The 12916-nt window shown below is 33.4% G+C and overlaps 1 protein-coding gene across 1 annotated transcript in view; it reads left to right on the top strand.

Moving 5' to 3' along the window:
- The window catches only part of LOC143233026 (uncharacterized), an 11519-nt gene extending 9949 nt beyond the window's left edge, over window positions 1–1570 (top strand). Inside the window, exon 6 of the mRNA XM_076468935.1 lies at window positions 1391–1570. Within this exon, the coding sequence (XP_076325050.1) occupies window positions 1391–1570 (180 nt within the window). The remainder of the gene's footprint in view (window positions 1–1390) is intronic.
- The last annotated feature ends 11346 nt before the right edge of the window (window positions 1571–12916 follow it).

Genomic DNA, 12916 nt, shown 5'->3' with positions numbered 1-12916 from the left:
CCGTTCTTGACTAATTTTTTTACCAACGCATAGTGGGATTGAAATGTCGCATTATAACGCCCCCACGGCTGAAAGAGCGAGCATGTTTAGGTGCGATCAGATTCGGAACCTTGACCCCTCGGATTACGAGTCGAACGCCTTAACACGCTTGCCAAGCGCCAGGCCCGATTGGTTGGTAATCGCTTTGAATTTTCGCGCAAAGTTGCACGAGGACTATCTGCGCTTGTTTGAACGAAATGCGATAAAAGAAAATTGTAGTTTTAAAAGAAAAATTAAGATATATCAATTTTGAAAATTTTTGCATCGCTTGATCACTTGATGCAAAACAATGATAATAACAATGGTGTCCTCTACTCTAAATGTCTTTTACTTCTAATCTATTACTTATGTAAATTAAACTTAATATTACATTTTTAGCGGTGTTTTCAATCAGCTTTACGTCTAACTAATTTTAAAATAGGCACATAGAAAAGAAACAGTTTAACACATGTTATGTCATTGAATGATATTAGGTTTATTATGGTTTAAAATGCGTTAGAATACCTGTTCGGTTTCATATTATAAGATGAGTTTTGTTTCTTTAGATAGCACGAGATATTACCCTACACTCTTTCGGGTGTAATTACTTAAATTATTTACTTTCTGAGGGAAAGAAACTTTTCCCTAAGTTCAACATTAGATACATATCGTTATACCGACCTTTAAAGTATTTTCACCTAACAATTGTCTTTAATATCTAACAATTTTCCTTCTTGAACTAAGCAAGATAAAATAATAATGATAAAAGCTGAGACAGTTACTTGAGGTAATTTGTAAATATATATATATATATATATTATTACTTTTATATTACTCATATTTAGATTCGTGCTTTCTTTCAACAGGAATTATAAATATATGTTTTGATTTTGCGCAAAGCTAAACGAGGCTATCTGCGCCAGCCGTCCTTAATTTAGTTATGTAAGACTAGACGGAAGACAGCTAGTCATCCCCGCCCACCGCCAACTCTGAATGGAATACTCTTTTACCAACGAATAATGGACTGACCGCTACATTATAACGCCCCATGGCTGACAGGGCGAACATGTTTGTTGTGAAGGGGACTCGAACCAGCGACTCTCAGATTACGAGTCGAGTGCCCTAACCACCCGGTCATGACGGGCCTAAATCTGTCAGTAATTACTGTTGAGCATTGTGACTGGATTATTCTTGTCTACAGCAGTAAATAGTAATTTATGTAAAGGGTTACACAATAAAACAGAAATCAGTTATTTTAATATAAACATGGCGGTAATATATTTTTGAATATAAAGTGTGAAATTACAAAATTAATTTTTTTATAGATTAACGTTTTTATTCAACGTCAATGTTTTTTAATTCTCTTTTACAGGTTTTAGATATTGACAACTCTCGTGGTTACGAAATAATTGAACAGCACATGGAAAATGGAATGAGAAACCTTTTGATGATCCACAAAGCTCAGAGCGAAGACTTTGGTCTCTATAACTGTTCTGTGTGGAACGAATACGGCCATGACAGTGTTCTAATTCATTTGAAAAGACAAGGTTAGGTTTTTAATGTATTTTATCATCATATATATTAAAAACATAGTGACACATAAAAGTCGTGGTGAAAACTATGAATCACATTTTTCGCTGACGCTTGTTTATAGAATACTTTGTTTGAACATTTATGTGTGTGTGTTTTCTTATAGCAAAGCCACTTCAGGCTATCTGCTGAATCCACCGAGGAGAATCGAGCCCCTAATTTTAGCGCTGCAAATCCGTAGACTTAACTTTGTACCAGCGGGGTAACTTGAACATTTGTAACTATTGGAAACTAATATGCATTACAAAATGTTATAATCACAGATATTCTGTTATAACTCAAAATTATTTCTATAGCTTACATCTTGTAACAAACATTTCTGTAGAGTAAAAATCTCAAACTGTGGAACTGTTAATTTTTTTCGAATTTCGCGCAAAGCTGCACGAGGGCTATCTGCGCTAGTCGTCCATAATTTAGCAGTTTAAGACTAGAGGGAAGGCAGAGTTAGTCATCACCACCCACCGCCAACTCTTGGGCTACTTTTTCACCAACGAATAGTAGAATTAACCGTCACATTATAACACCCCCACAGCTGACAGGGCGAGTATGTTTGGTACGACGGGGATTCGAACCCGCGACCCTCGGATTACGAATCGAACGCCTTAACCCACCTGGCCAAGCCGGGGCTTTATGGAACTGAGTAAAGTATTTTTAATTTAACAAAAGCAATTGTTATATTGCACGATGTACTGGGCCCAATAGAGTTTGGTCTTGAAAGCAACTTTACACATGATTTATGTTGAAATATATAGTTCTGAAGATGAAATTGTTTTTAATTTTGGCTTTTGTTAAAGATGCACTGTTCCTATTTTCAACTAAGTAGTTGACCTTAGAAACGTCATTTGATTTTATTTCAGCATCCATGTATTTGTCATGGTAGCTTGCTTCTGAACATTGTAAAATAACTGATATATATCTGTGTTACCGAATGTATTTTCAGAAGGATCGTCAGCTTTGATTAATTTGATAATTTAGATTATAATAACAACAATTAAGAAATCAAATTAACCTGTTGACTGCCAAGTATTTCAGCTGCTACAATACAACTCTAATGCGTCTTCATTTTGTAACTTTTTCGTGAAACCATTTTGGATCGAAAGTGAAACAATTTGTAAGTCGGTCATGTATGGTTTTGACATCTAGCGTTGAAGTTAGGTATGTATGAGAACGAATTAACTCGTCTGTGGCACTATGTTAACAATCGGCTTGGACGAGTTATCTCGTCCACGGCAGTGAACAGGTTAATTGCGATCCACAAATTTTATCAGATTTTGAAACAAAGAAGCATAATTTAAATTAAAAATAAGTAAATGACTCTCAGTGACAGTAATCTTAATTAATTTGCAAAATCTGACACGTTTTATCTAGCATATACTTTGATAAAAATATTTTCAGAAAGTATGCCAATTCTAATCATAATTGCTGGATCGATTGGAGGAATCGTTTTTGTAGCATCAGTCACAGCTGTAACAATTCTTTGTGTCAGGAAACGATCAGCTACTAAAAGTAAGTTCTTTCCTTGCCTCATATTTTGACGTAGCAAAAAGGAAATATATTTGGGTTCAGTCTTGCATATTTTTAATCCCCATGGGTAAGAATTTTCTGTGTTCCTAAATACACCGTAATTAATTTACAAGTAGTAACTTGTTTGTATCTATAGAAAAGTCAGACTTTCAGAATTGTTTTCTTCCATTTATTCAATATCTAAAGAATTATTCTACGTTTTGAAGTTTTCATTTATTCAGTGTGTAAAGAGTTATTATAGTTTTAAAATTTTTCATTTATTCATTTTATAAGGAGTTACACAAGTTTCAGACATTTTCATGTATTCTACGTATAATGAGCTCTTCTAATTTCAAAATTTTTCATTCATTCAGTGAATAAAGAATTATTTTAGTTTCAGAAACTTTCATTTATTAAATATGTAAGGAGTTTTTTTAGTTTCAGAAACATTACTTATAACGAGGTTACAAGATGCAGATTAGCCCTGTGGTAGAACTCGATTTTGGAGCTGGCGGATTAGTTTCGAATTTGTGAAACATCAAGAAATATTCCCCGCACTTTAAGCTGTGTGAATGTGTTAAGTTCTTTCTTAACATGAGCGGTAAACGCTCCTGATGGTCACTAGCTCAAATCTAGGAATATCAGTAGATGGTCCTCGTAGCAATGTGGCAAATACAAATTGTTCAAGTTAAAATAAAAAATTGTTGATCTTTAATGAAACTAATTCTTTCTTTATTTTTATTCAAAAGTTGGAAAATTTCAAACAAGAAATAACGAAAAGAGTCCAATACGTCTAGAGATTACGAGCTCAAACTTCAGATCCGCAATACGTCGTCATTACCCAATGAGAACGATCTTGGATGGGACGTCACCAGTGACGTCAGCAGAGCAGAAGCAAACGACTTGTACACATTTCCAGCTGAAACTGGATTCAGTCTTTATTCCTGTTTTGGTGAAAGTCAAATTTATTAAATAATATAAAATATATACATTTTACACTAGTCGTTTCTACTTATTGAAATCAATATTTTTAAACTAGATTTGTTTTAGTTTTCCAGAGATATTTTAAAGGACAGAAATGTTAACACCATTAACATTTAATAAAATATTTAATCATTTAAAGTACATTAGAAGACAATGATTAGCGACGTCTTTTGGATATTTTGTTCTGATGGTTCGTAAAAACAATATTTTGTGGAAAAAGTATGTGTATTAACACTAAAGTTTTGTACTCTTGATACTTGTTAAAGATATAAATATTTTCCAATCGGTTTTTTCGTATAGATTATTACGTGCGGCTTTGTTTTATATGACGTCAACTAATAAACTCTTAACTGTTATTGTATTTCAACTAGCAAGTATTTTTTGAAACAATAAACAGAGAATTAACATTTAAACAAACCAAAGATAAATAAAGCATAAATGCTTGAATTTATCAATAGGTGGCAGATATCGTAAACAAACTTGTTAGACATAAATTTACAGATGAAGAATGCTAAAATCTCAAAGAAAATAAACCAATTTAATTACTTTCTTGCTGTTTGTAAGCCAATTACGTTTTCTAATGTTATTGGAAGCCAACAGTGAATAACAATATGAAAAGCTGGATTTTACTTTGTTTTTTTCTTAACCGAAATGTGTTACAATGATCGAAAACTGAACAAATTAATTAGTCAGTATTATGATGCCCTTCTGTGGAGAATAGTTTGTAACGTTTCGTTAATTTGTTCTTTGTTTAAGTAATTCCTGTGACTCCACACAACCCACAAAGAATTTAATTGTAGCAACAATAAGTTGTTTTTCCACCAATAAATAATAAAGATAGATTCTTCACGCTCTGTTTACTTGAGATTAGTAGTTCTTCGTTCGATACATACAGATTCGGCTAGCACTTTTGTTATTGAGAGTTTCACCTCAGTATGACTTTCATGAGTTTAATAACTAGGCTTAATTCAACATTTGACACGTTTAGTATTAAGTACTTACATAGAAGACGTTTTTATAATACGACATACTTAAAAAGCAAACTGCTTTCTTTAAAAAATATCGAATTAAATAAGATGTTTTACTTTGTGATCTTTATATTGATACAGGAAACCCCAGCTAGTAACGGTTACGTCCCTTATGTCGACTACACTAAAGAATACACGCCACCTTCTTCTCTACAACAGCTAGCCAGATTTCAACGCTCTTCGCAGTACCTGGAAGAAATGGATCCTCATTTCCATGCAGGTTATGCGAACCCTTACCTTCGAAATCCTCATTCGACCCTCCCTCCTCCCTCATGGTGTTTATTTAAATAACAGAGGTCACCTTTAGTAACACCTTCCACAGAAGCATTATGTCACAGCAAATCCTAATTCGGCTCAAGTCAAGTCCTCGACGGTGGCGACACATGTGTGACGAAAGGAAAATATTTCCTTACAAGTTTGAACCACAAACTTCAAAGGTTTTTGGATCTCGGACGTCTTGGTGATTAGTCGGCCTCGAAGCGCATATAGAGCGTCTTTTCCTCTGAAATGCGAAAACACCTTTAAAATAAGTCTCCCCTGTGTTTGAAGGATGTTCATGATAAACGACTTGTGAAACAAAAAAAAAACTGTTTTGGATATGAAGTTACAATAAGATAACGCTTAGATAAAACAAAATCGATAAATACATTATAATACGTTTTTTAACTGTATATTATTGATATAAACGCCAATGGATATCAAACATTTGGTGAAAGATATGGTTGACAGTATATTTCTACAACTTATGGTACGTGATTTAATAACAAAGTAATTATTAATAAATTATTATAGTAGGTTTCCTCGAGTAATTATCAAATATACCTTGTTATTTAAAATAGAATATTTGTTGTTTGCTTTATAATATCAAATACTAGACTGTGACTTTGATACAGTAATTGGAAGGTTATTAATTCAAGTCACGAGACATAAGCGAAACGTTTTCTTATCATTTCCTAGAGAAATTATTCCAAACTGTTCAGATAAGAACTAGATCCTCAGGGAACTCAATTAAATTTTTGTAAGCCTCTGTAGAGTAAAATACAATGGGATGAAAACTATTTATACATCAGAAACAAAGTAAGTCGTTCAAGAATAGATTCCGACCTGAGAGGATCGTAAGGTATGAATTAATCTGTTGTAATAAACAGAACTGTCAGTCATTCAAAACTCAGCGTAAAATCGGTTGTTCGGTGAAACATATGTTAACTAATTGAACGTGGCATTTCATGAATCACAGTTAAGAGAGGTAGATATAAGTGTTCTTTATGGAAGAGACTGCAAATTCTATCTCTAACACTACTTGTTTATTTCTTACTTTTATCTTTCATAGATATACGCGAATGTACTCGTGGATTACGTTTACGTCCTACAAAGCGTAAACTCTGTTCCAGGAAGACAAAGTCTTAAGACTGCTGTACTTACATAAATTATATTCTACGTGAGAAGGGTGTTTCTTATCCTTAAATTTCACCCTTTAGTATATGTAGGGTAACGTTTACTGTTATTTAAATCATTTGTGTGTATCTGTGAACCAAGCAGGTGTCCCTTTGACTGAAAAGGATTTTTACCCAGCATAAGAATCTGATGACACGATTATCTATTTGATTTAAGATGTGAACCTCATGCACGTGACAATCCAACTTAGCAGATCAATGGATGTTGCATTTAAACGTTTCTGTGTATGCTAGATACGTCTGATGACACTTATGTAAAGTGACGGATGAGCTATATCTTAGTAACTATGTTAAAAAAACAACAACAACTGTGCTTTAATATTCAGTTCCTTAATCAATATTATGCTGTAAAACGTGATTTTTAAATATTGAAGAAAAAAAACAGTTTAATATAACCGAAACCACGTGTTTTGTTTTGTTTTATTTTACTTTTGCGAGAAACAGTATCAAACCTTTAAACTCAGTGAAGATGGAGTTATAAATAATACAAATGAACGTACATCTGTTGTTATATACTCTATGAAGTTGCCTAAATGACATTTGTGAAATGTTTCTATGAAGTGTATTTATATTTTAATGAAAATACTTTGTAGATGCATGGCTTTATGTTTCATTAAAACTGGAATGTTTCCACTTAGAATAGTGTAGTTTTCAGTTATCATATAGGTAATGTTGCTACTGTTTCAGCACGAAGCTACGTAATAATTTATTTGCGCTCTGTCTAGCGCGGAGAATCGAATCTCAAATTTTAGATTTATCTGTTTCTAGTTAAGCGTACAATTGGCTATTTGTACTGTATCAGTCATAGGTATCAAAACCTGGATTTTAGCATTATAAGCCTTCACATTTGCCGCTGTTTGAAAGTTTGTAAATTCACCGTTGGCCCATCTAATGACCACTCAGGTCATACGTTGAATTTTATTTAAAAACGTTAATGAACTTTAATAACAATGGTGTTGTGGATTACGCGTTTAAGTTGTCAGATGGCATTCGGTTATTTCCATGGCATGCACAATAATTTGGAGATTCCACTGAATGAAACATTACAGCTAATTTTTCGGTTCGTTTAGATTATGTATAATTCTTAGATCTTCTTATTAAAAACTAATTAAAGTGTGAAATTGCTTTCGTTTTAAACCAACAATAGACAAAATCTCATGATATATCGACAAAAGCACAATTTAGGACGTTTAGAAAGTCACCCAAGCGTTACATAAAAATCTTAATTATCCACTTCTCAATTACACAGCGAATTTTAATATTTTACTGAAGGTTCAGGGAAGTATTTCGATATACACACAACAAATTCTCGAGAGAGGTAGGAAACCAAACTTAAATTTAGCATAAAAAATTTGTCAAACAATTTATACACTTTCTGTGTTTAGATGTAACAGTGACATCTAGAATTAATCCATATAATTTTGCTTTAATTTTATTAAATACGGTATCTCTTAAGTTGACTATCTACTACATTATCAAATATAATTTTATAGACTGCTCAAATGTTATCACAAGTTGAGTAACATATAATGAATATTCCATATATCACAGTAATAACGCGTAACACACACACACACATAAAAACATCATACACTCTGGCATCCATACTGACAGATATATATCATACTACAATGGAAATCTTGCTTATATGATATTGGAAAAACGTTTTACTACGCGATGTGCGACGCAAACTTCGCAAATTTTTCGTATCATGCGTGCATACAGATTTGCAATTGGTTCACGATTTTCCCGTTTCATCTGCGTTTCCCGTCACGGAGAACTTTGTTTTTCTCCATTCTCAGGGTGTAGATATGATGTCATGAATACGTCACACGGTGATCTAATGCGCTGGCGCCACGGGTAGTCGGATAGTTAATAATAAAAGTGAAATTAAAGTATGAAAGGTCTTGTACGTTTCACAGTAAGTATTTATATTATTTACATAAAATACACATACCATAGGAAACTGAATCAAATGAATAATAAGCAACAGAAATCAAACGCCTTTAATTAATGCGAAGACTTCAAAGTGTCGTTATATTTTGAATAACAGCTTATATGACATAAGTTCGGGTTTGATGAACGTAAAATATATATACACTATTTTTACTCTGTTGACTTGGCATCTTCACGTCACAGCCACATAATGATTCAAAGTACAAATATGAGTTTAAATTTAAACCAACAGCATAGCTTGAGTACCACAATTGACGCTCGGGAACATGTTGGAAAAAAACGCGCTTAGAAAAATTGGTAAATAACTCATAAAACAAATCTTACCTTTACACTAAATTTGATTCGATGATTTGGGTGAGCCCGGCATGACCAGATGGTTAGGGCACCTGATTCGTAATCTGAGGGTCACGGTTTCGAATCCGCCTCACACCGAACATGCTTCCTTTTCAACCGTATGGGCGTTATAATGTCACGGTCAATCCCACTTTTCGCTGGTAAAAGAATACTCTAAGAGGTGGCGGTGGGTGGTTATAACTAGCTACTTTCCCTCTAGTCTCACACTGCCAAATTAGGGACGGCTAGCGCAGATAACCCTCGTGTAGCTTAGCGCGAAATTCAAAAAACATACAAACTATTAGCGTTCTGGAAAAGTACCTGACCCTCCTGGGTATACACATAAATATACCCAAATACCAGAGAGAGTGAGTGAGTTGTTGCATAAAACGTATTGAAGGAAAAGAGCTATGGATACAGTATTAATAGAGATGTTAACATTACGTAACTTTGATTAAACTGAATAAAAGGCCTAGAACAATTATTTCTAATATTGTTTGTTTGTTTATGTTAGATTCATTTTTTAAAAAGTGCAGTGAGTAAGACTTTCCCAATACCTCATCAACAGTACCCTAACTTTCTGAAAACTGTACTTTTAGTAGATTTATACATAATTCTCAGTCCCAATGTACACCCGTACAGGAATCATGTCGAATATTTATTCATAAGATAACCTGTGCAGGAATCAAGTACATTTTTATTTGAAGCTGTGCCCGTGCAGGAATCAAGTACATTTTTATTTGAAGCTGTGCCCGTGCAGGAATCATGTCGATTCTTTATTTGCAAGATAACCTATGCAGGAATCAATTACGTTTTTATTTGAAGCTATGCCAGTGCAGGAATAATGTAGATTACTTATATATATATACCATTACAAGGGCAGGAATCATGCACATTCTTTATTAATGGCAGTACTTGTGCAGGAATCAGACGCATTCTTTATTTATAGCTGTATTTGTGCAGGAGTGACAAAAGTCGCGCGAGAATCATTTCAAACAGGAAGTTTGTGAAAACGTTCATTCACTTGTGTCACTTTAGTCAGTCTCGAACTAAGGACATCATTCATAAGGATTTTCAATCAGACTGAAGGCATTAGTATAAGTAAGTGCGTTTCTTCTGTTCCTGTTAATTGGAGCAAAAACCGTTCAATACAGCACAGCATACACCGTCATTTCGGTTGAGCTGTGTCGGTGACATATTTGTTGGATTTATAGGCTCTAGCAATGTAAAACCTTTCCAAATAATTTTAACGAGCTGTTCTGCTATTAAACTCACTACTAAAGAGAAGAAGGTAATTCACTTTAAGTTCTTAATGTTTTAGTAACCCAAAACTAATATTCATTTATTACTGAAAGGCCCGGCATGACCAGGTGGTTAAGACACTTGACTCGTAATCCGAGGGTCGCGGGTTCAAATCCCCGTCATAACAAACATGCTCGCCCTTTCAGCCGTGGGGGCTTATAAATTATGATCAATCCCACTATGCCTTGGTGAAAGAGTAGCCCAAGAGTTGGCGGTGGGTGGTGATGACTAGCTGCCTTCTTTATTTTTTTATACTCCAAAATTAGAACTGCTAGCGCAGATAGCCTTCGTGTAGTTTTGGGCGAAATTCAAAAAACAAACACACCAACTACCAACACGATATGGTTAAACATATCCTTAACAGAGTGAATAACGAGATAAAATATAAACCTCACCGTAGGACTATTATATCCTGTACCATACCTCACTATCCAAACATTGCAATTTAATAATAATGTCTAATAAAATCTCCCAACCCATAGAACTATAACGTAAATGTTAACATAAAGCTTATAATAAAACTATCTAATTTATTTAATAACAAATGTAACAACAACTGGACAAGCAATGTAATTTATCGAATAGATTATCACTCCTATAATAATTTGTACGTAACAGAAACCGGTATAAACCTGGAAAAAAAGCTCAGAGAAACTTGAGTCATGATAGTAATACTATCATCAGATAAACCAGGGAGAATTTAATATGATCCATAAATCAACCAATAACCGTGCATATTTCTGTATCTTTTAAAAAAGCGTGTTTAGCCCAATAAAATAATCAATAGAATCAGTTGCTTCCAATATTTCATTTGATCCGTACTATTGACTTCCGTGTTCAAAAAATATATTTATATATATTTTTATTTGATTGCAATACCGACAAATAAACATACTTTGAATAACAAAATTTATATTTCTTGGTGACGAGAAACCTTTGTTAACCTAAAGATGACCTAGGAAGGTTGAAACGTTGTTCTCTCCTTATCAATAAGGCCCGGCATGGCCAGGTGATTAAGGCACTCGACTCGTATTCTGAGGGTTGGGGTTCAAATCCCGAACCCTAAACATGCTTGCCCTTTCAGCCGTGGGGGTGTTATAATATGACGTTCAATCCCGCTATTCTTTGGTAAAAAAAAAAGTAGCCCAAGAGTTGGCGGTAGATGGTGGTGACTAGCTGCCTTCCCTCTAGTCTTACACTACTAAATTAGGGACGGATAGCGTAGATAGCTCTCGTGTAGCTTTGCGCGAAATTTAAAATAAACTAAACTTTATCAATAAAAGTGTTAATACCCATACCCGCCGTTCTAGGATACCAAATACATGTTACTTTTATGATTTTCAAAGTTTTAACGCGTTAACGTTTTAAACTCATTGTTCCGTTTTACTTTTCAGTTTAAACATCAGCTCACATTTGTCATCTTTCAAACCGTTGTACGTCAGTCGCCTGAAGGTGTCAGGACAATCTAGTGAAATATAATGTATTTACTTACTTTCTATTTCTCACAGTTTACGCCGTACAGTTTGTTATTTAAGAGTTTCTCAAGTTACCTAACTATATCTATTATTATATTTTGTTTATGACGACGAAACACCCAATCTAGAATTAAAACATAAATTTAAATTCAAAAGGTGAAACGATTTCTTCATTTTTCCGGAAGTTATTAACTGGTTATATTAAATTTGCTTTTCAATGAATAGTTTTTGCTCTGGAGAAAAATCTGAACACTTACTATAAAAACTGAAAATTGAAAACGTTTGTTGAACGAATAGTTTTAAAAAATTACTTGTTATATATTTGCAATAATTCATCATCACTTCTTCCGAAGTATACAACAAGTAAAAAAACAATGTTCTAAAATGACTTCTTCTAGATTTAATTCATTTTAATGAATAACTTAAAGTATTTCTATTGTAATCTGAGATTCGATGTTCAAAGGAAAGCTTATCTAAAGCCATCGCCATGATTAAAATAGGTTAATTTTAAAACAGTGGACTTGAACAATCATTAAAAGCCTTAACTCTTTCTAATTTACTAAAAACTAATAAAAGTTAATCCGCTTCTTAGTCTAATAGTTTGCCAAGAAATATTAAAAATATGTACTTAGTTTCTTTAGTTCCTCAAACGAACAAAAAATCATAATCATGTCTTAATGATCTTATGTTCATAAATCAAGACGAATCTTAATGAATTCTCTTAAAGTTTTCTAAAGAGTGAGGGTCTATATTCAGGTTCCAATATATTATACATCCTTGAAACACGGTTATTTTATTACATTCGAGCTGACAGTTCTTTAATGAACGTTGAAATTTCATAAAATAAAAGCCTTTTCGTATATCAGTCCCGAATTTAAAAAATAATAATTACAAAACCTGGGTCAAAAGCGCCCCTCTAATATCTCCTAATGACAAATTACTTTTATTAGTTTGTTTAGTTCACTGTGTAATTTGGCTGTGACCTATGATGTATTAGTCCATCTTCATTCTATTTTTTTTCAAAACAACTAATTCATTATACATATATTAAAGTTGCATGCACTTATTTCTTGATATAGAACTGCAACGTCATACGGTAATAAAGTTACAAATTTTGTAAAAGGTTCATGTTAATATTTAAACTTAACTAAAAACATTCATCTCAAGTAGAATATAAAACGTTTTAATCCCCATTTTGTAAAATTATTTCCAACGCAACACTCAAAACTTTGTGATGCAATATTTAACCTTTGTTTTCTCTTAAACATTTTCT

The sequence above is a fragment of the Tachypleus tridentatus genome, chromosome 1 (genome assembly GCF_004210375.1).
Source record: "Tachypleus tridentatus isolate NWPU-2018 chromosome 1, ASM421037v1, whole genome shotgun sequence".
Lineage (NCBI taxonomy): Eukaryota > Metazoa > Arthropoda > Merostomata > Xiphosura > Limulidae > Tachypleus > Tachypleus tridentatus.
Note: the sequence above shows the minus strand (reverse complement) of the source record. Positions and strands in the feature narration are given on the sequence as shown.